This window comes from Melanerpes formicivorus, unplaced genomic scaffold, assembly GCF_026170545.1.
Source record: "Melanerpes formicivorus ecotype bairdi unplaced genomic scaffold, bMelFor1.0.p_v2 SCAF_32, whole genome shotgun sequence".
Classification (NCBI taxonomy): domain Eukaryota; kingdom Metazoa; phylum Chordata; class Aves; order Piciformes; family Picidae; genus Melanerpes; species Melanerpes formicivorus.
The window spans coordinates 5,043,418-5,069,823 of record NW_027142384.1 but is presented as its reverse complement, the minus strand read 5'-3'; the positions used below and the strand labels follow the sequence as shown (position 1 = coordinate 5,069,823).

The window sequence follows — 26,406 nt, the reverse complement described above, 5'->3', positions numbered from 1 at the left end:
GTAATTTGGGTTAAGCAAGGCTTGTTTGCCTATCTCAAGTGTGTCTGAAAAACTTGAGAAATTCTTTTGCAAAGGAACAGAAAATGGGGACTATGACTTCATTTTTCAGTGAGGTTTCAAGTGCCATTAGTAAACAGAAATTGACCTCATGAAATGAAACCAAAAAATTCTCTATTCCTGTCTCTGCTTCACCACCAGGTTTGTTATGAAAACTCTTTACCAACTCTTTTTCCTAAGGTTATGTGTTTTATAAGATGGTGGCTTGAGGCTTAGTCTTCCCATCCACCTGTCTCACCCTTGTTCTGAACCAAGACATCATAGCCTCAAGTGCCCAGTATCTGTGTTCTCAATGTTACAGCTTTCTGTGCCACTGTGAACCTTTATATGAGATCTTAGAGATAAGATTTTTCTTCCAGTCCTCCATCAGAGTTGCAGGGTGTTGCTCCATGGGAGGCTCAGAGAGCAGCAGATGAAGAAGAACCAAGAGTCACTTGGAAACATTTGATCCTAGACAGTAGTGACCAAATCTGTTTGGGGAAGGTATCTGGGTGGCCTGGGTGTGCCAGTGCATTGAAATAATGGAGTAAACAAGCCAGAAGGCTGTGGGTTGAGCTTTGATGCCATTTATCAAGTGAAGCACCATGCCACATTTGCCCTGCCTTGTAGCCTGTCCAAGGAACAGGCCACCCATCACTGCAGCATCTGGGGCTACTGCACACAGCAGATGTGGAAGTGCTGTGGTGCATGGACATTAAAGCAAGAACTCCTCTTCAGTCTGTTTCCATCACCACAGTTATCCATGGGGTTATAATCCTTTAGTCAGATCAGAAAGGTTTTAAGCCATAATAAACCACTGAAGGACTTAAATTTTAACCCTTCTTCCCATCCAGGGAGACCTCCATAATTACCTCTTTTAACACAGGGCTGTCACATTTATCATTCACATCCAGGCCAGGAATGAAATATACAAACAGCTCCTCTGGCTTTCAGCCCTACAAGCGCCTGCTGCAACCCTCTGAGCACAGGGATTACTTGCTTGTTTATCATATGAGGCAAATGGCTTGGCTAAGGAAAGAAGTGAATGGCTTAAAGAGTCACTATGAGAAAGCAGAAGGATGAATAGTGAAACCAGATCATCTATGATAATCCTTTGCTTTAAACCCTTTGGAAATAACTATCTAGTTACAGTAGAAAGGGAGAGGAGACAGCACTTCAGGTACAACCGTCACCTGCATCGGTGTCATTTACATGGTGGAGAAAAGTCAGGTTTGAGTCTTGGGATATTTGTTTTGCTTTATTGAGTATTTTTGTTTGGTTGTTGTCTTTTTAACAAAAAAAAAGAAAAATTCTGCCAGCATAGATGTGTAACCACCCAAAAATTCAAAGAATGGCTTAGGTGACTTTAGAGATGCCTTTAGAGATCATCTACTCCCACGTCCGTGCCATGGGCTCTCGACTAGACTCAGCTACTCAAGGCCTCAAACAATTATAACTTCTTGACGTAGAACTAATTGCTACAGTTATAACCGGATTGTAAAGTGTGAAAAAGCAGCATAAGTGGTTGTTATAAGCTACATGCTTCGTGCGTATTTTGTGGTTTTACAGTATTTCCACTTCTAAAATTGTTTTAGCTGACATTCTGTGGTATTCTTCCCAGGTACAAAATGACTTTCATGTTTGTGTGTTTGTTTGGTTTGGTTTGGTTGCTTGTTTTTTTCCCCTGTTTTCTGGTTTGGTCTTTTTGGTTTGGTTGGTTTTGTTTGTTTGTATTCCATGCCTGTAAGAAACAGCCATTCTATTGTTTGTTTAAATTGTTTAAATTAGGTGTTTTGGTTTTTTTTTGCTTCCCTAGCATAGCTGACTCTTTTCACCCCATAGCACCAACTGAGAATCAGTTCAAGTGGTGAAATGCATCTTAAAGCATTTCTCGAGAGATACTGCTCTCCACAGCCTCCCTAGGTTTTAAAGACCATCTGCTCCTCTTCAACCCTGTACTGGTAGGCATGTGAAGAACGGTAATTTTTGTTTCATATGGGTGTTGTCAACCACAACTGTCAAAGAGTATTGTGGTCAGTCAACCCATAACTTGAGGTCTTACAGATGGGCTTAAAATAAAACTTTGCTAAACCAAGATAGCTACCCAAACAGTGCCTTTCGTAGTCATACCAGTTAAATATAGCAACGTGTTTTTATGCTTCTCTGACACTGTTCTTTCTTGCCATCAGTTTGAAGGAGCAGCTACTGTTTCAGAGTTGCTAGACTGAGAATTGAAACCTCCCACTTCTGCAGCAGATACATTTAGTGTGTGCTCCTGTAGTTATGGATATATAACCATTCAAAGAGTGTGCTGTGTCTTCAGGCACATGTAGAATAAGAAGTAGTGATATGTGTATATATAACATTGCCTTGAGGAATCATAATGAAATACATTGCACTAAGGTCTACTTCTTTTTGCCTGTTCTTCTAGAACTACTTGTGCTCTTTTCAGCTACTGCTCACCCCACTATCCAGCCCCATTTCTTGGGGCAATGGAAGATAGAAAGGTTTGGATACATCTGCTTCACTCATGCCTTTGTATTGAAATATCTGATGATAAACTAATCATTTAACTATCTTAGTGCACTCACCTTGCTTTGTCTTCCTCTCCCAAACATGCTGCACCAGGTAGTCTAGATTATTGAGTTCTGGCAAAGGCTCTGAAGAATATATACAACCTCTTCCAGCTCTGGAAACACTACCTCAAACCAAAACCAAACTAAAACAACAACAACCACCTCACCCCCCCAAAAACCAAACCAAACCAAAACCACAAAAAAAAAAACCCAAAACACCAAAAAACCCCACAACACCACCAAAACACCCAAGAAACCCACCAGAGAACCCCAAACAAACAAACCCTAGAAATCCAGATGCAGAAATTATGTTATTGGTGCTTAACCCAGGAAATATATTAGTCCTTTTAGTACATGCCATCACAACCTGGTATTGTGAGAAGGCAGCACTTTATACTATTACAAGCATGGACCCCTAAAAACTAGACTAAAGCAGGATTGGTTTTTTGGCCAGGATACTAAATAAACAGATCTGGTTATTTAAGATCATTACCATTGTTTAACACTCCATAAACCAGCAATATTAGTGAATTCTAATTTGTACTGGGCTCATAGTGGGTAAATGTGGTTTCTCTCAATGGACATGAAGGCAGAAAGGAGCTGTTTTGGAAGATGTAAAGAAGGCTATCAATGTAAAGAGAACTCTGTTGGTTGTGGTGGTTTTTCCTTTCCTTTTTTTCTCCTGTTATGTGACTGTGTCTCTTCCCTCCTCCATTCTGTATCAGTGATCAGTTTATCACGTGTCCCATCATAAACATGGCCAGTCACTGGGCTGCTGCCTCCAGAGGAAATGTCTTCATGTACTACATACCTGAGAGCTCCTCACAGAGCAGGTAAGTACATGTTTATTGTATTTCTTGGATTTAGAGTTTGCCACACCAGGGTTCTGTTTGGGCACTCTGTGGTGTAAATGGATAGATGTAGGTACCCTAAATAAAGTCTGGATAGCAAAGGGGGGTTTTGTCTCTAATAGATTACTTCTCTTTGTTGACTCTCTGTGAATGCTGTTTCTGAACTGAGGTACTTCAAGTTAGATGCCTAAATTAAGTTGTCCTTTCCCAACTTACTTACCTTTGCTGGTTCTAGATTTCTACTCCCTGGATGTGTTCCAAAGCTGTGTAGATGTGATGCTTGGGAATATGGCTTGGTGGACTTGGTAGAGTGGTTGGACTTGATATCTTGAAAGGCATTGCATGCCTAAATGATTGTATGATTTGATGATTCTATCAGAACCTGCACTGACAGTAGCCACTCCTACCCCTAGATGCACACATTAGAGCAGCCGGATACACAGGGATGCTTGTCTTCTATTTCCTTCTGAGGAAGCACTGCTCAACCCTTGCTCTCTCTGCTGCCACATACTTCTCCCCAACAAAGACTTCTGAGACTCTTTTTCTTGGACTTTCTTTGAAATGGGTCAGGAGAGGGACACAACCCTTCTACTGGCACTATTTGATACTGTGAAGTTCTCTGTGAACTACATGGGGTTTATTCCTATCCTGAGAGCATAATGAAAAAGCATTTGAAAGAGATCAGCCATCACCTAGGTTACAGATATAGGTCATTATACTGTGGTAACACAGCTTCAGCCCACCACACCTCTTAGCTGAGAAGTTAATCCTTGGGGAGCAGTTATTTCGCTGCCAGCTCCACTGGGTATGTTCATGGTGCTCCCTTTGGCTATTGATAGGCTCAGATAAGTGACTTTTACAAGGCTCCAAACAGGACTGGGCTGTGGTATGCCAAAAATCCAGCTCCACAAAAAGAAAAGATGTGTTCTCAAATTAGCTAGCAAGTTTTCTCTTGCTTTGGAGAATGATAGTGATCCAGGCATTTACTAGAAGATCTTATTTGAAAACAGGTGAAATAGTACTTACACAACTTAGAGCCACTGTTTTTGAGGCAGTGAATTTGAACTGATGAGAATTGTCTCTTCTATCTAGCCCTCTTTAGGATATCTCCTGTGCTCCCCTCCTGCTCTCCAGTGCAGTGTTAGTTTACATAGCACTTAGCTACACATTTTAATAATATTTATGTTGTCAGTGCTCTTCTAAGACAATTACTTCAAATTTTAGTGCAAAATTTATTGGTTTACTTTTTCATAACCCCCTTTGAGAGAACAAACAAAACCAGTAGGCTGTCTGAAACTTGTAGGAATGTGAAGCAGAGTCTCAAATGCCTTATGTTAAGTCTCTTGTAAGGAGATATGAGTCCAAATTTCTATGCTGTTTACATTCTTAGTCCTTTAATCTCTATTTATGCTTAAGTACAGTTAAAATAAATGTTGTTTAGTTTTAAAAAGCAAGCACTTAAACAGAAATTGCAAAATTCACCTCATCCATGGGCTGAAAGATCTCATTTGACACTATGATGTGACTATTTATGAAGTGATACCCTCATTTTCCCAATGGACCTCACAGTTGGTTGTCTGCTGAATACAATTGCAAACATTTTGTTTAAACATTGTTGTCATTCATTCCTAAATGAATCTTTCCTTATTTTTCATCTGGGTTTTACCATGTGACATCCCTCCCTTACCCTCTCTACAGCATTTCCCTTCCACATAGTATAACTGCATTAGAATTGCAGCCCGTCCAGCAGCCTCACTGCATGTCAATGATGCCATGTTGTCAAGGGTAGGAGCCTGACATGGAAGAGTGGCCAAAATTGCTAAAAATGGAGAAGCCAACAGAATCTGGAACCCATAAAAGGCAGTGTCTGGGAATATTATTGGTGATTTGCCCTGCCAGATTGAAACCAACAATGAACATGAAACAGCCTTCAGTAGAATATATAAACTAGTCTTTAGGAAAGATCTGGTAGCCATGTCACCAACTTTCAAGGGAGTCCCCTTGCCACTGACAGTTCTCAATTTGACTGAAAGTTGTGACTCTTCTTAGATGGAGGAGGGGCAGAAACTCTGCCAAGTAACCTGTACCTTAGCTTAGAAGATAGGATGTGTGGGTTTGAACTTGCTCAGCAGAAGTAGGAATTGAAGCTGGCACCCTATAAGTTGAATTCCTAAATACTTTGTGTTAATGAATGTGATAACCAGTAGTAAGTTTTGCACATAGTAGGCACATCCAGGATACTTTGTGGGTACATGTACTGGATCAGATCCCTCTCAGTGCATTGTAGCTGAAGAATGCCTCATTAGATATTCCTGATCACTCATAGGCATTTGGGAGAAAAATGATTTCTCAGTCCATTTAATATTGAACCATATCTGTGTTTGCTGAGGTACAAACTTCTGTTTGCAAAAAATTGGAGGCTCCTATATTATGTCTGCATATGCTTTGGTGTCTAAATTCTTGCTAAGATTGCAGTTTATATAGGCTACAGATCTTTCCCTTTTTGTATTTGTTATCTATAAGATAAAGATGATGACAATATAATTGCATGTTATCTACAGTACCTACTAATAGTTACCTCACAGGAGTATTGGAAAGAGTACATTAAAATAACATTCTGTTTAGGTAGCTACAACAATGGAAGACTGTTTACTCTTAGATAAAATATTCTGGCTGGGGAAATGATCATTCACTAAGAAAAAATAAGTCAATTGCTACTCTGTCACCCCTTTCCTACTTTTTTTATATCTCCCAAAATATGTGGCAGAAAAGAGAGTTAAAACACAGAGATGAAGAAACACTGACATTTCCTCTTCTTTCACATGGAGCAGTCCCATAATAACTCACAGCAAGATAAACAAGAGGGAGGGGGAAGTCAACCAGTAAAGGCAGACCCAAATGTAATGATGCAAAGCAGTCAAAAAGCTATTAAAACAGGAAGGAAATTTTGCCCATGCAGATCCATTAGCAAAAGTTTGTTTCACACCTGAATGTTTCCGAAATATGCACACATACATGCAGTCAAGCATCCATAGATACAGGAGAAGGATTAAAAAGGTCACACTAAAGTGACTTCTATAACTTATGTGGAAAAAACCACGAAGCCATGAACTGAGAATTTTCATACAAAGGAATGGATCTTGCACAGAGCAAACTAATACCTCCTTCCACGTGGTAGTGTTTTTCCCAGCTTGGCAAAACACCATGTCTGCTTTAGTCTTCAGTTCCTTTTTGAATAAGGAGTGGGATGCATAGCCAACAACTCCTGCATTAATGATCTGTGGTGAAAATATATACATAACCCAGATGCCATTTTCTCACTCTCTTTTGGAGAACTCTTAGGCCTTGGAGTAAACATCTTATTCTAAACAATGCAGGAGGAATGTGACTGCTCAGCATTACCTAGGATTAGTGAGGAGGGCTGGAGTACAGCTTTAGTTACAATAAAAAAATGTGATACAAGAAGTGCCTTTTGACAAGAATAATACTATTAACTGTATGAAGATTTTCCTCATTAACCCTTCAAGTGGTTTCTAGGTGATTTGTTCTCTGTCACATGAAGTAGCACTGCTTGCCACAACAGCGTAGTTCCCAAGTCACGCTGTGGTGCCAAATGTGCTCTCTTAATGCTGTTGAATAAAAATCTGTGCTCTGCTCATTGAAGAGGCCAGATTATTAGCTGCAGCACAATGGCGAAACATAATTACTGTCATTGAAGGGGTATAAACTGAGACTTAATGAGGTTCTATCTTAAAGTCATTTACATTACCATAATAATTGTCATAATGGCAGGATGTATGTTTCCTCCATAGCTTGGCAGGCACCAAAATTACCTTGGATATCTATGCAGACCTGCTGTCACAACAGCTTTTAATTTTCCTCTGTCAAGCTCTGCTCCCTCTCAACTCCTAAAAGTTATGGTTTTGCTCTTGTGGAATCATCTCTCATTCCTTGGGCCTTACATATTGCATTATGCCAGCTGCACTGTGAAAGCACTCTCCTACTGATTCAACCACATCACTGTTCCTCAAGTCTTGAGACATTTTCTGTGTTGCTAAAGACTTGAGGTCTAGACAATTGTGTTTTTCTTCCCACAGAGTGGTTTTGTGGCCTTTATCCTTTAACAGATTTTTCACTTCTTGGAAACTAGCCATAAATATGCCAAAGCAAAGAATGAATCTTTAGAAAAAAGCAGAGATCAGGTTTGAGTGAACCAAAAGTCAGCTAAAAGACTCAGAAAAATACAAAGCAATTTTCTGACCTGCATGTGCTGTGCTGGGACAGGCTGGTCCCAAGAAATCTGTCATTGGAATCGTTCGTCATTGGAATGGGCTGCCCAGGGAGGTGGTGGAGTCACCATCCCTGGAGGTGTTCAAGAGGGGATTGGACGTGGCACTTGGTGCCATGGTCTAGCCATGAGGTTTGTGGTGACAGGTTGGACTCGATGATCTTTGAGGTCTCTTCCAACCTTGGTGATACTGTGATACCAAAAATATAAGCACAAAGTCCATACAACTAGAGAGATCTTCCCTGGTTCCCTGAGGGCTTTGGACTGGGCGAATCACTTCTTGAAGGAAATTAATTAATTCATTCAGCTCAGGCATGGACATACTGAACAAATGGATGAATTTCTGTTACCAAAAGATGCACTCAAGTGTTAACATGCTTATTAGCATGTTTTTAATACAATAACTCCCTCACAAAATTCTGTAATCCTTGTTATTTAGACATTCTGGCAAGATGATAAATGTGCTTTCTTCTTGTATTAAGATCTATCGTGCTGGTGTGGTTTTTTTCCTCTTTTCTTTCAATTAATGTGAGTTTTCAGGTTCTTGAATTTATTATCTGCTACTTTAGTTTTATTTTCTTCACTTGGCACATCTATAATGGAAAGGAGAACATTGTGTGTACTGGGAGCAATCTGAATGGAAAAGACACAGCAAACTCCAGGATTCTTTTGCAAGTCACATGTATCTATAGGGCTTTTTTGGTAGAAAGGTGGATAAACTTGGCAGTTTAATCCTGTTAGGAGTTAAGCTTTTTCCATATGTCCTCATTTTCCTGAAAAGAAGAAAGAAAGAAAAATGTTCATCTGTTTTTCACATGCTTTCCCTCAATTGTTTGGCAAGACTTTGTAATGTGAGGAGCCACAAGGAGCCAAATGCATCTCTAGAACTGCAGAGGTTACACCAGGCCTTACACTGGCTCATTATGTTTCTATAAATATCTTATCCTTTTTTTTTCCTACCAGCACCTATATACCTTTTCCTTTTCTAAGATATATGGTTATATATATTTTATTATTATTATTTTTACTTATCATTGAAATGATTATTTCAGTCCAGGTGAAGTGCAGTACTGGTATACCCCTCCTCTCCCATGCTATAGATGAGATGGTGCCTGGTGACAGCTTAGGATACTTGATACGTTTCTGCAGGCCTGCAGCTATTAATCTGAAGAAAATGTAGATGTGTGCAAACAACCACTTTTAGTGTTTTCAATACTTTCCTAAAAAAGATTAATTTTAGATCAATTTATTGAAAATACACAGAGAATAGGGTCACAAGAGCATGCAAGCAGTGGCATTTCATGTATAAATCATATTATCTTCTTCAGGGACATGGCTGATACAAATTCATAGCTCGTCTCACATCAGCAGATATAACACGAGCTCTGTGAGTTTGGGTTGTTCAGTCCAATCAGCATGTAAATCTATTCTACTGAAGCCAAGTGACCTTTTTGTTTTGTTTTGTTTTTGTTTTCCTGGCTCTTACTGATAGGCCTATCAAAACATCAATTAAATTCCTCCCACACACAATTTGAGATGTGATGTTGGGTTTGTCAGGAAGTTTACATTTTCATTTCTGTGGTTCTCTTGTCCAGTTATCAGTGAAAAAAAAAATTAAAGCATCAAAGGAAACTCATGATCACATATTAGTTTCTTCTTCTAGACTATGTATATTAGAAAAGTATTCTTTTAATAGTTAGCTTTAGGAGGACTAAAATATTTATCATGATTGATCAATGCAGATAAAAATATTGATAAATAAATATCCCTTTGGTATGGTCACTAATGACAAACTGATTCTTCTTCAACTTGCTTTTTTCATCCTGAGTAATTTACTGGTAACTCTGAATTCTAGCTAGAATTATATTTCTCTTGTGATTTTAAAATGTAAATGATTGGATAGCAAAGGGAAGTTTGATGTTTTGGTATGGTATAGGATGGCATTAAAATTGGAGTTAATTTATATTGGTTTCTATCTGCCTGTAGAGGTTTTTTTTAAAGAAGAACCAAAAACTGCATTAAGCAGCTAAGAATAGAAGCTGTGACTCTAAGCCTTTGAAATTAGTTGGAATTGTAACATTAGGAAAGTAAAGACCATTTTTAAATGAATGAAAAACAAAAAGAGAGGGAAGTGTTAGGCCACAGTCAATTGTTAATCATCAAAATGAGTTTCCACTGTGAAATATGTTGCCAGATATAGAACAAGGACAAAGTTCAAAATGAGATATATGCCATAATTTGCAGTGGATCACAGTGTGAGGTCTCTGCAGCCCCAGCTGTAAGTTATGCTTTCAGTCCTAATGTAGAATAGCATGGTAGTCTGTCAGATCATATTCTCTTCTGACTGCCATGATTATTGATAGTAATTGCAACTCCATTTGACATTCAGATTTCTTGAGGATTTTTTTGGGTAGCATTTTTTTTTCTTTTTCTCTTTTGATTTGTTTTTTTATCTGTTCCAAAAGCAGCTGCAGTCCTATAGATAGAGCAGTGGAACATCTGAAGGTTAAGAAATCCCTTTCTCTCTTCCTTACTTCGGAACATTTAAATAGAAACTCCATCTCAAGCTTCAGGAAAATTCTCTCAGAACCAATGCCTTCCCAATTAAATGGCTTGGCACTGTATAATGAAAATTCCCAGCAAGTGATATTTCAAGGTCTGCTGTTAAATTGTTGTCCATGAATTTCACAAAGTTTCTGATTTTTTTTTTCTGTAAAATGGGCAACTGAACTCCAGTTTAGTTGAAGTGAGGTAATAATTCTCCAAGGGGAGTTCACTTGTGAACAAAATGGTAGTGCCTGTCCCCTAGCTTCCACATAGCTCAATTTGTCACTTTGTCATACTGACACATAAGGGGAACTGTGAATCTTCTTAAAACTCTGACATCTTAAGAAGGTGTGCACAGAAGATATGAAATGATAGCTTTGTGTAAAGCATTAGTCCTGTGAAGTCACCAAAGCAAATATTTCATCTTTGCCTGTAACTTCCCCTCTGCTCTGCCCTAGTGAGGCAACACCTGGAGTACCACGTCCAGTTCTGGGCTCCCCAGTTCAAGAGAATACTGGAGGGTGAGGAGACTGGAGCATCCCCTTATGAAGAAAGGCTGAGAAAGCTGGAGTTCTATAGACTGGAAAAGAGAAGTTTGAGAGCATAGCTTATATATGCATATAAATATCGAAAGGGTAAAGGTCATGAGGACAGGACTGGTCTCTGTTCACTGGTGCCCAGTGACAGCAAAAGGGGCAAGAAGTACAAACTAGAACACAGGAGACTTCACTTGATCTTAAGGAAAAATTTTACTTTGAGGGTGACTGAGCACTGAAACAGGCTACCCAAAGTGGTTGTGCATTCTCCTTCTCCTGAGACTTTCAAAACCCACCTAGATGCTCTGTGCAACCTGATCTAGACATACCTGCTTTAGCAGTGGTGTTGGAGTAGAGGAGCTCTCATGGTCCCTTCCAACTCTAACCATTCATTTACAGGTGTTATTAAAATAATACATCTGTTCCTTGTAAGGGGGTTTCTGTATGGGAAATTAGTTGCTATTAATTTGTCTGGCTTAAAAACACTCTCAAAATCCCTTTTGCCATTGTTTCTGCAGTCCTTCCTTTTATCAAACTGTCTTCTGAAATTCAGCAGTTCCTGGGCTGTGCATTTCTTCATTTAGAGTTGATGCTATTGGCTCATCTACATGGCACTGCGAAGTATCAGGATTGCAGTCTGGAGCAGCTCAGCTCCCACCAGGGCTAGCAATGTACAACAGCTAAGCTATACGTGCTTTTCTGTCACTCCTCTCTTTCACTCTACTTTCCTTCCAGTGAGGAGTGTCACTACCAGATGCTACCTTGAGTATGCTCTGAGCTCCTACAAGACTCCAAAATCCTTATTTAGATATTTCTAGCCATTTTACACTCCTCTCTGGCTGTAATGAATAATAATCAGAGTGTGAGGGAGGAGACAAATATGGTCCTGGATATCTAGCTGCAATCTAGGTGTTTCACAGTTGTCTTTTCTGCTCTTCTATGCACATATATATGTGCCTCTTTCTCTTCTTAACCTTATATTTTCTTTCTCATCCTCTTACTATTAATACTCATTGGCCAGCATGGTACCGTCAGCCATAAATATTGAAAGCAGCCCATGAATTTCCAGAGTTTTGTACCACTTTGTGTTTCAGAATCAAACTCATTGCAGTTATTCAAATAGTTTCCCTCCTAATGAGATTTTTGTTTAGTTTGCCGGATTTTAGGCTGTGGCCTTAAAAGATTTCCCATCTAGAAAGATGAGAGCTGAGGAAAAAAAGCCTAATTTTTGGATAAAACCCCAGTCCCAGCACAATGGTTTTAGGTTTACAACTAAATTCACCTCTGCTGTGATTTCTCTAAGTGGGTACATTTATCCCTTCACTGCATCCTAACTAATATTATGTCCTCTATTCTATTTAAAAATGACCCTCTTTAAATACATAGTACCTTTGCTGTGATACTGACACTAAACACTGCTGTAACATAGTGAGCCAAGCAAACTATTTTTAAAGTAAAATTATTAAACGATGATCTTGCTTAATCCTTCTATAAACATTTGGGGAAGAAAACTATGCTTTAATCTTGTTTTAGTTCTACTTTTTTTTCCTTTCTTTTTTTTCCATGAAGAATCTGTGAATAATTCACTTTCCAGATGCAAAGTATTACTGAGGTATTATGATAAGACTAAGGGAAATACAATCCAAGATATATTTCATTTAGAGAGTTGTGTGTTTTTCAGAACAGAGACTTTGGTGTTATCACTCATAAAATGTAAAGGAGTCATCTTACTCTCAGTCCACCTGCCCATAATCATTTGAACTGCAAACCTTGTTCCATTAGAGGCAGTATCAGGGTCTTATCAATGCTGCTGCATTATATGATAAAACAGTATCAGTCGTGCCACCTTTTGACAACAATCTCTGTAGCTACTGTGGATGAAACCTTGCTGAGTGGATCTGGGACTTGTTTATTCCAGCCTCACAGACATCTGTTCCTTCTTCCAGGTCCCCTGGTGCTTTCTGCCTTCATGCAGCATTTAACTAAGTCAATAAGACCTTTGTCTAAATGTGGGATACGGAAAATGCAATTGGACTATAGCAAAAATGTCTCCTCCTGAGCTGTGGTTCAAAGCTGAGTGTTGAACATAGTTTAGTTATAACTGGCTTGGTAGAAGTTGGCCACTGTTTTTCTGCAGGACTTGAAGATGTTGATTTGTGTGTCTTGCCTGGCGAGTCTTGTTTCTAAATTGTTGAAATATTCCAAATATTCCTTATTATATGTGTTAATTATTGCATGAAACTATGCAACAATTGTTCTTTCTTGAATCTGATCAAGCTGTTTTGATTTGACTGCCATATAAGAAGTGGGAAGAACAGACTGTATGAACCAAAACCACCCAGCCAGCAGAAAAATGAGATTAAAACTTTCTCTAAGAAAAATCTTCATAAACATCTCCTATTACATCTTTCCTTATCCAAAGATTTGGGGCAGAATTCTGGATGCAGTGAAGGCAATGGAAAAATTCCAATTGCTGTTAAGAAGAGCCAGGATTATATTCCAAGTCTGTGAAATAAACCATAATTAACCTTCCGTCATGGCTGCCAGATTCCATGTCACCACTTGCTTCCACTTTCTGAATTTCGTTTTAGTGAGAATCTGTACAAAACTTAAGAGGTATTTAAAGAATAGCCAAGTGGGTTTTTTTCCCCCTCTATCACTTCCTCTTCCATGCCCAGTTAATTTAGAAAATGTGCCCTGCTGTCTTCCACAATTTCCTCTAGTAACAAATGTTAAAGCCCCTCCATTAACTTAATGGCAAGTCCCCACTGTTATTGCTTGCTCTGCTTTTATGCTTAGATTTGAAGAAGCCCCACAGCTCATGACACTCCAATTAATTATTTAAAACTTTGCTTTATTCTCTGAATTAAATTAGCTCCCTTTCTCCCTGTAATAAATAAATGATGGGTTTAACTGTCTTTACATAAATATTTTTTCAGTTCGGGTCAGGAGCTCTTGCCGGACGTTCAATATGTATTTGGACTGCCATTCTACCCCAAGTATGAACAACAATTTACTTTGGAAGAAAAGAGCCTTTCCTTGCAAATTATGCAGTATATCTCCAATTTTGTAAACTCTGGGTAAGTATCTGACATTTAAGAATTTCTATGATTGAGGAGAGCACAAGAAGTAGAGGCGATGTAGTCCAGATCTTACCCTCACTCAAGTAACCCCCATTTCCTCTAGCAATTTACAATCTTACAAAGGGGGCTTTGGTCAACGCTTTTGGAAAGTCATGGAGAAGCTATCGAGCAGATAACAAAGATTTATAGTATGACACTTAGCTAGAAGTAATAGGATTTTTTTTCTGCATGGAGTGGCTGCAAATCCTGCTTAAATATATGGAGGCTACAAAGGCCTTAGTGTTGTTTCCAGAGCTTAGTTCTAGGAATCTAATTTTGAAGTCTCTTGGCTAAGGGTTCCCTTATTTCCAGAAGAAGGGGGAAAACATATGAAGACACAGTGCACCTTTTGGCAATTACTCTGCCAATAAGCCTCTGCTTTACTGTGCTGTGTATCTCCAGAAAGCTAGTGTGGGAACTGTGACTTTACATGCTTTATGGAGCACCTTGCATTGCTTTTGCCCTCTGTTGACAGGTTGATGGTGTTCATAAGCCTGTGTCTATATGGGTTCTTAGGATGCCAACCAGACTAACAAATTATTGCCAGGTGGGACACCATGAATGATTCACCAGTCTGGACTGAATTTGACCCCTGCTGGCCAGAGGGATTGGATACATTTTCCATTGACCTAGCTGATCTCCTGCATTTGACTGTTCACATTATGTTTTACTAATGATGATTTCTCTCATCTGCTTAGGAATCCAAACTATCCTCACAGTTTCTCAAGAAGAATGTCAGGGGTGATGCCTCCATGGCCTATGTACCTGCCCAGTGATGATGGTGATAACTATAAGGAGTTCACTGTTTCCTTGCCAACTCTTAAAGGACTGAAAAAAGCAGACTGTTCCTTTTGGTCAGATTATATCAGAAGACTGAAAGCATCCACAGGTGAGTAGAATATTTCCTGTCATTAAATAAAACCTAAATTCTCTCCCTAATGTTTTCCTCTGACTGTAGTCCTGCTACATCTTGTAAATCAGTTTGGATAGCTTCAAGAAAAGCAATCAAGCCCATTATTTTTTTGGCAGGCAGAGATATTTTAAATTATTCTTGGAGGCCTGCAAGCTTACAAGTGGTTCTTATGTATTAAGGACTCATTTTCACAGTGAGCACAGTCCAGGCCTTTTCTGCTTTGGAGGCAGTTGCACTTAAAGGAACAGAATGTACTCTCCCAGACACTAGATACCAAAGGTATCCCTGACAGCCTACCTCAAATGGACTAAGGCTGATGTTAGAGTAACACAAAACTACAATGTCTCAGAACCATCAAGCTGGTGGTTCTCATACAAACACAGAGCACCAGTGCTCTAGTTCAAGACAGACTAAATCAATACTCTTGCTCATTATTAAAAAGTGGAGTCAAGAGATTGCTTTAGGCCTTTTTATCTGTTTCCTGGTATCCCTCAATGTCTTTTAAGTTCAGAGGGGATATTTTGATCTCTCTGATGGCTTTCTTCTCATCAAGATATTTCAAATTTATAAAGCTTGATTCTCATGTTTAACAGTATAGTTCCCAGATCATTGGGGACTGTCTTGCAGCATTATGACAATGTAATGCCAGACTTGAGTTGAAGTCACATCTCTGGCAGAACAACTGAGCACCACGGACAGAGGCAGTTCCCAGCACATAGAGGAAATCTGCCCCAAAGTGGGAAAATATCTATGAAGGAAGGCAGTTTACGAGATGGAGTAAGTTTTAAAACATTCAAACTGACATAAAAACGCAACCACATTTGTGTATAGGCTAGTCCAGTGGTCTGCCTAGCTCAGTATTCTGCCCTCATCACTGGCCAAACCCAAATATTTGAATGTTAAGCACAAAAAATTGGGAGAGAGAGAAAAACACTGAAAGAATTCACAAAGATGAGTCAATTTTATTTTTTTTTTAAAACAAGCCACATGTGCAATTTATGGGGTATAGATTGTCAAGGAAAAGGTTTAAAAAGTACATGTCAACATATTATTCTGCAGGCAGAAGTGAGTACACCCTGCCTGCTCTTTGAGCCAATGTTTGCTTGGCCTCAGCACCATGGTAATGCAGTTAATTTCTCGTAACTTCCATCTCACAGCAATGTTAGCTTGTCAGCTTGCTTTGATAGTCATCTTTAATCTTATCTACCCTGGAATACTGAAACTTCCTATACAACTTCTACATAAATAGGTATCACATCAAACTCATTTGTGATCCAGACCTCAGTCTGGAATGGCAATTTACAGGAACTCATACTATGATAACAATCTTGAGTCCACCTTCTTGTGAAGGATAGTATGAACTTAAGATGCTGATGGATGAACAGCTCAATTAATTTTTGAGGGGAGTTTGTGCTTGAATTCTTGTCAAAGCAGCATCAGTCCGTCAGTACAAGTTCAAAACCTGCATTGCACCCAAAAATTGCATTCTAGAGGAGTGGACAAGTGTTGTCTTTTAAATTCCCTAAGCATCATGTTGCTGCTTGGTTGTTGTGCTGCCTTGAACCAGAAGTTATATGTCCTGACAGAGCTGAAGTGCTACACCCTCTTGTTATCTGACTGCTCCAGGCACTGTTCCTGGTTGTTGTGTGGGATTCTGGTGTGATACGAGATTTGAGAGAGCAATGCTGCAAACCATTTTTAGATGATGAAAGTTTCAGTCCATCCTGAGAGGGAACTATTTCCCACCAACTACCTTCAGTTTTCTGCCTTTCAATAATCACAAATCTTCATGAGAGTGGTTTTGGATTGTATGGTGCACTGTTTATTCCAACTGATGAGTCTCAGTTGTTGCAGGCTGCAATTTGTGGCCTCATGCCAAGTAGATGGAGTATATGAGTGTGGCAGCAAGAGCCTTTGGTGATGAATCAATCCTGTTTTCCTGTCCAACTGCAAAGCTGTGGAGGGTCTATTCTGATGCAATCTCAACAAGCTGTGATGAATCCTGTTTTGTCTATTTCATCTCTTCCTTCAAATCAATCTCTACCCAGCTTCCTATATCATCTGTGATCTATATGGAAATTAAATCAACATAGTTCAGAAAAATGGAGAAGTGGAAAAACAGTGATCCAGAAAACTAACTGAAACTGGCTTTGCAAGTGTTTTTCTTGATCCTTTGTTTACTGCCATATGAAATGCCTTGTCTGAGAAATGTCAAATTAGGGATAACTAAAGGCTCAAAGCTCAATATCTTAGGCCCTAGTTTTCAGTCCAGCAGAAAGCTGAGCTACTCATAAGCTCATAAAATTGCAGTTTCTGGAATAAACCCTCTCATATTTAGAATATGTTGTACAGCTGAAGTTACATGTCTTTCAGTTTATTCAATGCTGGATCTACAAGCTGCTGTGTGTGTGTATACATATACACACATATATATCTCCATCTTAACTGCTACCTATAATTTTCTTTCCATTTAGTAAAAATATTGTCCAAGTTAAAGTAGGTGTTTCATTTTGTGATCAGACTGCAATATTTAATGATGGAATGTATCATTTGTTCCTGGCATGTAATTGAAATGTATGTTGTCATAATTGAAGATATGTTAACAAAAGTTATGTCATAAGTGCAATGATTCTTTATTGTATTTACTGGCAGTGCCTTTACAGATCACAGAGGAAAGTTTGAACCTGTTTCATTGCAGATGAATCTATAAATCTGGTGGAGTTTTATTTGAAAACTGTTTATAGAGTTGGCATTTTGTGGGCAATTCACCTGGGGAATTATGGAAGTGGCAATGTTTGAAAAAATCTGAATTCAGTAAATGGAGTTCCTGTGGTTGCATTTCAAAGACATGCTTTATATTCTGAATCATGATGGTTTCTATGGAAAACATCAAAACAAGAAGCAAGAAGAGTGGCCATTGTGGAAAAAAAAATTGTGACTGGCCTTTTACAGGGAATGTGTTAACAACTTCAGATTCAGTTAGAAACAGCAGCTCCAGAAGGTTTATGCATATTCAGGCAGTAAGTACAGTAGAGTGTCTGCACTGCCTGACACTCACTGAATCCTGAACAGCTAAACTTGAGTCCATTCTACATCTCTTAATCATCTAACTGATAACCAAACAGAACCAGTCCTCCTAAAGTAACTCTAAGTAGTGTTGCAGCTGGGGAATAGGAGATACCTTTACTGTTTCCAAAGTGAAGTCTTGTCTGCCCCACACTCATGTGCCTAAATTTAGACATTTAGGCTTACTTTGCATGGCCAAGTTAGCCAGGCTAGACCCCACCTGTAGAAAATTCAACAGGTAGCAAAGCTGAAGTGTTCTCCATTAGCTCCAATATGTGTAGCCAAACAAGAGTCCAAATAAAGCAACAGTGTTCATAGTCCAGACTCGATTCAAGACCAAGTCAGGAAAGTTGTGGTTAGCATTCGTCTTCTGCCCACTCTATTCACACCTTTTTGGAAATCTTCACTGCAAAACAGATTCCTTTAGTATGAGTGACATCTGTGCAGCAATGAGAGCACTCTGAATAGGCTACATTAAATAAACACTTTCTAGCACAGTATGGTACTGTTGAGGCAATTACATTACTGAAAGAGTGGAAGACTAAAAATCATAGAAGGCAAAAAGCAAGAAGAGATCTATTGGAAGTAGGTGCTTGGGTGCTTTATGTGTTCCAGACAGCCAGGTACTTCCTGCCTGGTAGATAATTGTCAGGAGACAATACTAAAAAGAGAACAAGTCTGGCACAAGTGAAGTGCAAGCTATTACACACTCCATTGTCAGTTATTTAAAGCACACTGGAAGCATGGTACTTAATTACCATTAGGTGATCTACCATTTCCATAGAGCATTTTGCAAATGGACTCAAAATTGAAATTCCTTCCTGAGCATTTGTAGCTGCATAAAAAGCTTGTTAAGTGTCATTGATAAACTGTGTACCTTCTAGCTTGCTGTGTCAAACATATGATATTTATTTTAATGGTAACTACATTGCCTTTTCAGGAAGAGCAAGTAATGAAGAAGCATCTGCAGAAAGCAGTGAGGCTCCCACTGAAGGACGTACGCCCCCGGTGAGCCAGCCACTGGGAGACGAGGTGGCTTACAGCAGCTAGAAAAATCACAGTGCTACTGAATGGATTTGTCACATGATTATGCATCCATGCAACTGTGCCATATCAGATGTGCTTCCTTTAGTTAATTTCCTGAACAAGTAAAATAGATCTTTCAAGAAAGTTTTTCAAGAGAATTGTTGGATATGGAACAAAATCTTGCAGCTATTACAGCTCCAGCTATTATTTTAGGTCAAAAGAAGCTGCTGTTTGAAAAATGAAGTATCAATAAAAAGTGCAAAACCAATTGAGTGTAACTGGACTTTACTTCTTGCAACTACCCAACACATTGTATTACCCAAGCCAGAAATTGATATACACTGAAAAGCTGAGAAGTCCTTCAGCTGATGAGGCTTAAATTTGCTGGATGTTGTATCTGATTTGTTATTTTTTATTACTCATCCTACCATAAGCTACCAATAGGAGTGGGGTCCCACAGTGGCATTCTGGAGGAAATTAAAAAGCTTCCAGATGGGAAGGAGTTGGATACAGGAGAAAGGATGTAAGAGGGGAATCATAAGCATGCATTGAGTGTGTTCACAAGAAGTCATGAACATGCTGTATTCAGCCCATAGTCACCTGTAAGAATGTGAGTAAGACCATTAAGTAAAGCACAACACATATAGCTTAGAATATCCTGCCTTTGGAACAGTTATCTTCTGTAAGGAGTGGGTGAGATACAGAACAGTTTTGGAAGTGTAAGGAAAAGAACATTGTATCTGTAACGGTGCAGAAGGTAGTTTGGGCCAGGTTGTTAGTTCATTGCTGGACTCATTTGGCAACAAATAACCCTCAGCTGACAGTATGTCCCCTGAATCATTGTTGACTTTGATTTATATGTAGATATAAGATATATAATGTATATATACACTTATCTGCATTTTTATATATATAAGTTTTCCACAAATGAGAAGCGTTCTTCTTCATCCATCAAGCAAATGCATTATAGCAGATCTAAACTTATTTTAGGTCATTTTGGTCTTTGTAATCAGTCCTGACATTATACCATCTTTTCCCAGCTAATGTTCTGCTTCTGCCTGCACTCCAGAACACCACCCAAATCCCTGTACAATAGTGAGGTTAAATGGGCTGCTGGCTGTGGAAAGTGGGCCAGTCTTAATTGTTACATTAAGCCAAACAAATACTTAGGAGAAAAATAGCCCATGATGCAAACAGCTTTGACAAATCATCCTAGTATCCCATAGCTCCTGCAAAAGAGATGTTAAAGTATATTGTATGCACACTGAAATGCTAAATACAATATCTAAATCATTTTAATCCTAGTAAAGTGTTAAGATACACTTGTAATTATTATGTTGTGTAGATGAATATTTATAAAGAGAAATTCAAGGAATTTTTCCCCTGCTGATTGTAGCAGTTTGATGCTGTCATTCTAGACAGCCAGCTTCCCAAAAAGTAATTAATATCAAGTGCTTTTTAAACTATCAAATCCTGAGGGAAAAAAACCCCAAAAAATAAACACCTCTCATTCCATTGTTCTAACATTAACTGCTTAGTTCCTCAGGTTTCCTCTGGGGTTACTTGTTGCCAACAATGTTTATTCACTCTTGAATTTCATGTAATCATTTCATTGCTTATGTCAGTATGCAGAAGAGCTTGTTTTCAAAATAAGGTAGCTTCAAATCCAAACCCCATCAGTTCATCATAGCTACTGTATTATGTTTTGATTTCTATGTACAGTAAAAAAAAAAACCATAGGCCCTTAAAGATGCTGACTTGATCTAGTGGAAGGTGACCCTGCCCATGGCAAGGGAGTTGGAACTAGATCATAGAATGACCAGAGTTGGAAATGGCCTCCAAAGATCATTTAATTTAAGCCCCCTGCCTCACCCACCACCAACCAGCACCCGTGGATGATGTTGGAGTAGTCATGAATCATGTTCCTAACAACCGGGGGGCCACCAGGCCCCCCGGCCTTTGTTGTCACCACCACCATCACCCAGTGTGCCCCATGGGTACTCACCAGTGATGAGAGGAGGATCCCTCAGCCCAGAAGGGCTCAGCTTAGGGCTGCTGCCTTTCCTGGGGGCGATTAAAAAGGAGAGTGGGTGGGGAGGGCCAAGTGGCCACAGCTGGGGTGGGAGGAGACTCAAATAGAGCCCAGGTGCTCTGGGATTTGAGGGGGAAAAAAAAAGGGGAAAATGGGGCAGGTGAGGGACTTTTAGGGTGTCAGGTAATGATAGGACTAAGAAGAATGAGAAAGAAAAAAAAGTAGAAGTGGATAGATTTAGATTGGATGTTAGGAAGAAATTAGACACTGGAACAGGTTGCCCAGGGAGGTGTTTGAAGCCCCATCCCTGGGTGTTTTTAAGGCCAGGCTGGATGTGTCTCTGGGCAACCTGATCTAGTGTGAAGTGTCCCTGCCCTTAGCAGGGGGGTTAGAACTGGATGATTCTTCAGGTCCCCTCCAACCCCAACAATTCTATGTTTCTAAAACAATTTTGCAGTTTAGGCTGGATCTTAGGAAGAAAGTCCTCACAGAAATAGTGATTGGCCTTTGGAATGGGCTGCCCAGGGGGGTGGTGAAGTCACTGGCACTGGAAGTGTTTAAAAGGAGACTGGATGAGTCATGCTTTAGTTGATTAGATGTTGTTGGGTGGTAGGTTGGACTTGATGATCTCAAAAGTCTTTTCCAACCTGTTTAATTCTGTATTCTGTTCCTCCTCAAACCCACCCTCTTGCACTGGATGCAGCTTTTTAGACTGTTTTGTCTCTCTCCAAGTTTTCTAGAAGCCCTCACACTCTTCTATAGCCCACTATTTGTTTTTTCCTATTTCCCAGTTCTCTGTACCTTCCTCTTCCCTTATACTAGCCCTGTTCATTCTCCATACCTCATTTAATTTGCTTCTGCCAAGATGCACATGAAGGACAAAGGCAGTCTCATGATCCCATGTCTTCATCTAATCCCATATTTCACCCATATTCCATCCTGGGTCCTTAGGCTCAACCATCTTTGAAATCTGAAGTGACATTTGCATCAGTACAAGTAATCCAGTCTTTGACTGTAAATCTGGTCACCTTCCTGACTTTACTACTCCTCCTTAAGGGGAACCACACCACTAGAAATAGCCCAGTCAAATTCAATAAGGAGATTTAATTAGAGAAGCCTTCATGTGGGCTGACTGACAGAGAGGTCAGGAGATTTGAGCCTCAGTGATACTCAGAGGCCAAGTCTGCTCCCACATATAATTCTTAGTAAGAAAAATGCATTCTCAGACTATTTAGGTCATTGTGCTTTAAGCTGAAATACCAAAGGCTTCAGTGATCTGGTAAGGAAACAATGCACAGAAGCATGCTGGCTAGAGCCATGCTTTCCTCACTGCAACTGGAAATTGCTGTAATTTATTGAAAGTGCAGTATCTTTTAGAAATTCCTTCTGAACACACACACACACACACACAAAGTTAGTTAATGGCAACTAAGTTATTTAATCTGAATGTTTTGAAAGACACGTCATCAGAAGCTTTCTGTATATGAAGCTGTGTTGCACTGAAATTCTTGAATATCTACCCTGCAGCATTTTGTGTGATTCTTTTGCACAGAAGATGTTAGACAACAGGAAAAATGTAGACTATCAGAAAGAATTTACCATGCAGAGTTGGAAAGAAAATGGACTAAATGGCAATGCTATAATGTTAATTGTTTTCATAAGTACTTGACACATACAGCTGGAGCATCACACTTGTTTGCCTGCTATTGCTGGGATCCACATGGTATAATTCTCTTGGCTACATTTAACAGCTCAGTCTTTCACCATAGCAGCATCACAGCCAATGCCCTGTATTATATGAAAGGCTCATATTCTCTCTAACTTGCTCCAGCTCTAGTATACAGCAGTGGTTTATATAGCAGTAATTACAGATTTATGGACCATTTCTCCTCCCTATATGAAGTTGAAAAAATAAACATGATCACAAAGCCAAAGATCCTCCACATGGTTCTCATTTGGTCTTTGAAACGTAGACACCCACCTAGCAGAGCTTTTCTATGAGTTTCAGGTGGTGAGAGAATTTGGTTAATAGGCAGGGTGATAGTCAGTGCTTTCAACTTTTTCTGTTTCTCTATGACGTTGATCTGGCCCAAAGCTGAGAGGTCACTCATTCTTGCCCCTGCAGATGTGAATCCTCTAGCATGGCCTTTGGTCATGATAATGTTAGCTCTCTCTTCTAGCTTTCCAGCTGCCTAAGAAAGACCCTTTGATTCCAGCAGGGCTAAAACTCAGAGAGCTTCAACTGAGAGCTGATGTGCCGTCAAGAATTAAGACAGTTTTGCATCAGGATCCCTGCCAAATTTACTCTCTTTGGGAGGCTGAATGTATGATTGGTGTGGAAAATACCCTATTTCACAGGACAGATTTTGAGTCATTACAAAGGCTTTTATTTTGTTGTTTTAAAGAGACCTCCTTTTCATGACTGCTTTTATTCCTCATGCATTCAGCTACCATGGTATGAGAGGCAATGTCTCAGTGGTTTATCTTGGCTGTTTCCTACACAATCACTCTACAGAGAGGCTTGTGAGCAAAAGTCAACAAAAATAATAGTTTCTTGTAGGCCATGGTATCAAACTCAGATGGGAATGAGTATTTTTAAACATTACAGCTGTTTTTCAAAGCTGAGGAATTCTGCAAGTCAGATTCCACTAACCTGTAGGGAATTTGGATGCCCGGTTCCCATTATGGCTTTGAGAGCCACACCCACCATCTGTGCAATGGTCAGTGCTCATTTAGGCATCTTGGCCCTTTCATAATGAGTAGATGGCCATGTTGAAAAGCATCATTGTATTTAGCAGCAGCTTACTGGCTTGTGAAGGGAGAACTTAGCTTTTTGCTTAGCTTCCCGGATGAAGACCAAGAAATTTAGCAAGACAGACCAAAAAATGTTCACCTATTATTTTTATTTCATGTGAATAGCAGGGCAGTTTCCAGGGGCCACTATCACTTTTTCTGACCATTACTAACAAGTAAGTAGTCTCACACAGAGAAGTAATGCATACACATACAGGGAGCCATGTATCCCTGTTTTGTGATCCCAATGTGAGAGAAGTCACGATCAGTTTACAGCAGCATTTTATGCATACCACTGAAGGTAATGATCTGGTCTGCATGTGTCAAGCAGTTTAAGTTAAATGAGAACCCAAGCTGAAAAGCAATGAGGCTTGATGTTGCTCCTTAGTTCAGCTCCCACAGATTGACACATTATGTGCAGAGAGTGCATGAAGTAGAATTGCTTTTCCACGGAAAAGCAAATGGAGTCCCCTTGGTTTTAAAGCCTAGAAATCAAACTTGGTCAAAATTGAGACAAAGGCAGGGGAAATGGAAAAAAATGTGTTGTAAAGAACCCTAAGACTGTTGCCACCCTGCAGGTTTCGGATGAACTGCTTTGTTGGAGTGTTTTTTTCTTCAGAAGTAGTGAAGATTTTTCCAGCAATGCTTACAGCAGAAGGAGAATGAACCTCATCCTGTCTTTCTGTTACCAGAGAGGGATTATGTGGCAGGGTTAAAACCTCCAGGAAGGAGGTGGTCACTTCCCAAAATTTGCTAAAGAGAGCCCTATGCCATCTGCCCGTTTGGCTCAAATTCACAAAGTTATTTAAGCAGCTAACTTAGCATTTTAGGAGCTAAGTGTATTACTACAGCCATCCTTTTACCTTAATTGTGGTAGGTAAATACTACATAAGATGTGGGAATGAAATAAGACTTTCAAGAGCATCCAGTGTTCCTGCTGATGGCCAGGTTTCTCTGGGTTTTCACAAGTTTTTGTTACAGCCTCCTGAGCTATTAGGACTTGTGCTGCAAGATGATGGCAAAATGCCTTGGACATCATGATGCACGGGGCCATGTCTGCCTGTGGGAACCCGCAGAGGTGAGCACTCTCAGGAGACAGACTCCCACTGAGCCAGTTAAAGGATCAACATGACAAATTATTTCTGACCCAGTCGACACAGTCAGAAATACAGTCACAAGCCTGACTGCTTTCAACGGCAGCAGAGGGCTGACAGGCAGAGAAAGAATCCAAAGTCTGACAGATGTGTTTGCTTCAGATCACTTGCATGGCAGTTTGCACTCCTTTCATGCTTGGTAATGAATGCCTGAACAAGGACTGAAGCTCTTAAATTTGGCAGTGATCTTTCTATCAGAAGCCATGATCCTGCCTTTCAGCTGCAGTCAGAAATGCCAGCAGAGCCAGAAGTGGCAGGCCCTACTGATTTACGCCAGCTGCACTCAAGAGTGTTTATGAGAGAACTAATTCTTCCTCTGCCAAGATGCCACAAATGCTCCAAAAGGATAACTTTCTCTGAGGAGCCATTTTTCACCAAAAACCCCCAACCAAACAGCCCACAACCCTCCACTCTGGAACCCAGTTTCAAATTTACACCCTTTTCCACCTTTTTGGAATACTTTAGTATGCTAAAAATAGACTTCTTGGTCTATGCCTAGCTCTCAGTAGGGCCACTGTGTCACAAACTCAAGCTCAAAGCCTGGAAAAAAACTTGAAAGTTAAACTCCTGGGGTAATTCCCAAGGATCAAGTGCTTGGGATCTGCCTAGACAAATCTAATCTACTAATTAATTAATCCACAACCTTTTCTTCTCATTTAAATTTGTCTTCCCTGTTATTATTGCTCTCCATTGCAACTCCCCATAGCTGACACAGATGGATTTAGTGGAGAATTCCAGGTTCTCCTTTGCACAAGCCTGTCAGTGACCCAAGCCTGGAGTCAGTGGTTCACCTCCTTTGGTTACATTTAATTCCTGACACCCTACTCACCTGCTTAACTCTTTTTTTTGGGCATCTCATCCACAGGAGAGAGGGTGGAGTGGAAATCCAGGTGGATTTTAAGATCTAGAAATGCAGTAAGTTACTTTCAGGAAAATATAAATTAGAGGAGACCATATTGCCACTTTGCTCTTGATGTTGTTATAGGTCAGGTCTATGCTAGAAGAGGTTTGTAAGGACACTTGAACAGGAGTAGCTGGTTCAGCCAGACAAATCAACTTTTACTAGTGAAGAAGCATTCCTATTGCTCATGAGACTCGAGGGGGAAAGAAAAAGCAACACCAAAGAAAACTCCAAACAAACAGTCAAAAAACCCCACCAAAAACAAAACCCTTTTTTTATCTATAAAGTGTTGGCCCTGCTAGTACAGAAGTATTTCAAGAAATATGCTTTCCCTCTATGATACTGGTTTCATCACAGTCCCTGAGTCAATAGAAAATGCTGCACGGAAGGAGTCCTGCTCTATAACCATAGCCCTTCCTTGGCCTGTTGAGGCTTAGGTTTCCAGCATACAGTCTCTTTCCTGCCCCTACTTTCCCCTCCTCTCTGCAGATGTTTTTTTCTGTTCTTTTTAACTACTAATTATTTGTCTCCATTCTGCCCCATTTCTTCAGACTGCCCATATTGA

The 26,406-nt window shown here is 39.8% G+C and overlaps 1 protein-coding gene across 1 annotated transcript in view; it reads left to right on the top strand.

Moving 5' to 3' along the window:
• The window catches only part of TG (thyroglobulin), a 138,424-nt gene extending 119,209 nt beyond the window's left edge, over positions 1-19,215 (top strand). The window contains exons 45-48 of the mRNA XM_068155500.1: positions 3,338-3,445; positions 13,774-13,914; positions 14,655-14,849; positions 18,880-19,215. Of these exons, the coding sequence (XP_068011601.1) occupies positions 3,338-3,445; positions 13,774-13,914; positions 14,655-14,849; positions 18,880-18,985 (550 nt within the window). The 3' untranslated portion in view covers positions 18,986-19,215. The remainder of the gene's footprint in view (positions 1-3,337; positions 3,446-13,773; positions 13,915-14,654; positions 14,850-18,879) is intronic.
• Positions 19,216-26,406: the final 7,191 nt, after the last annotated feature.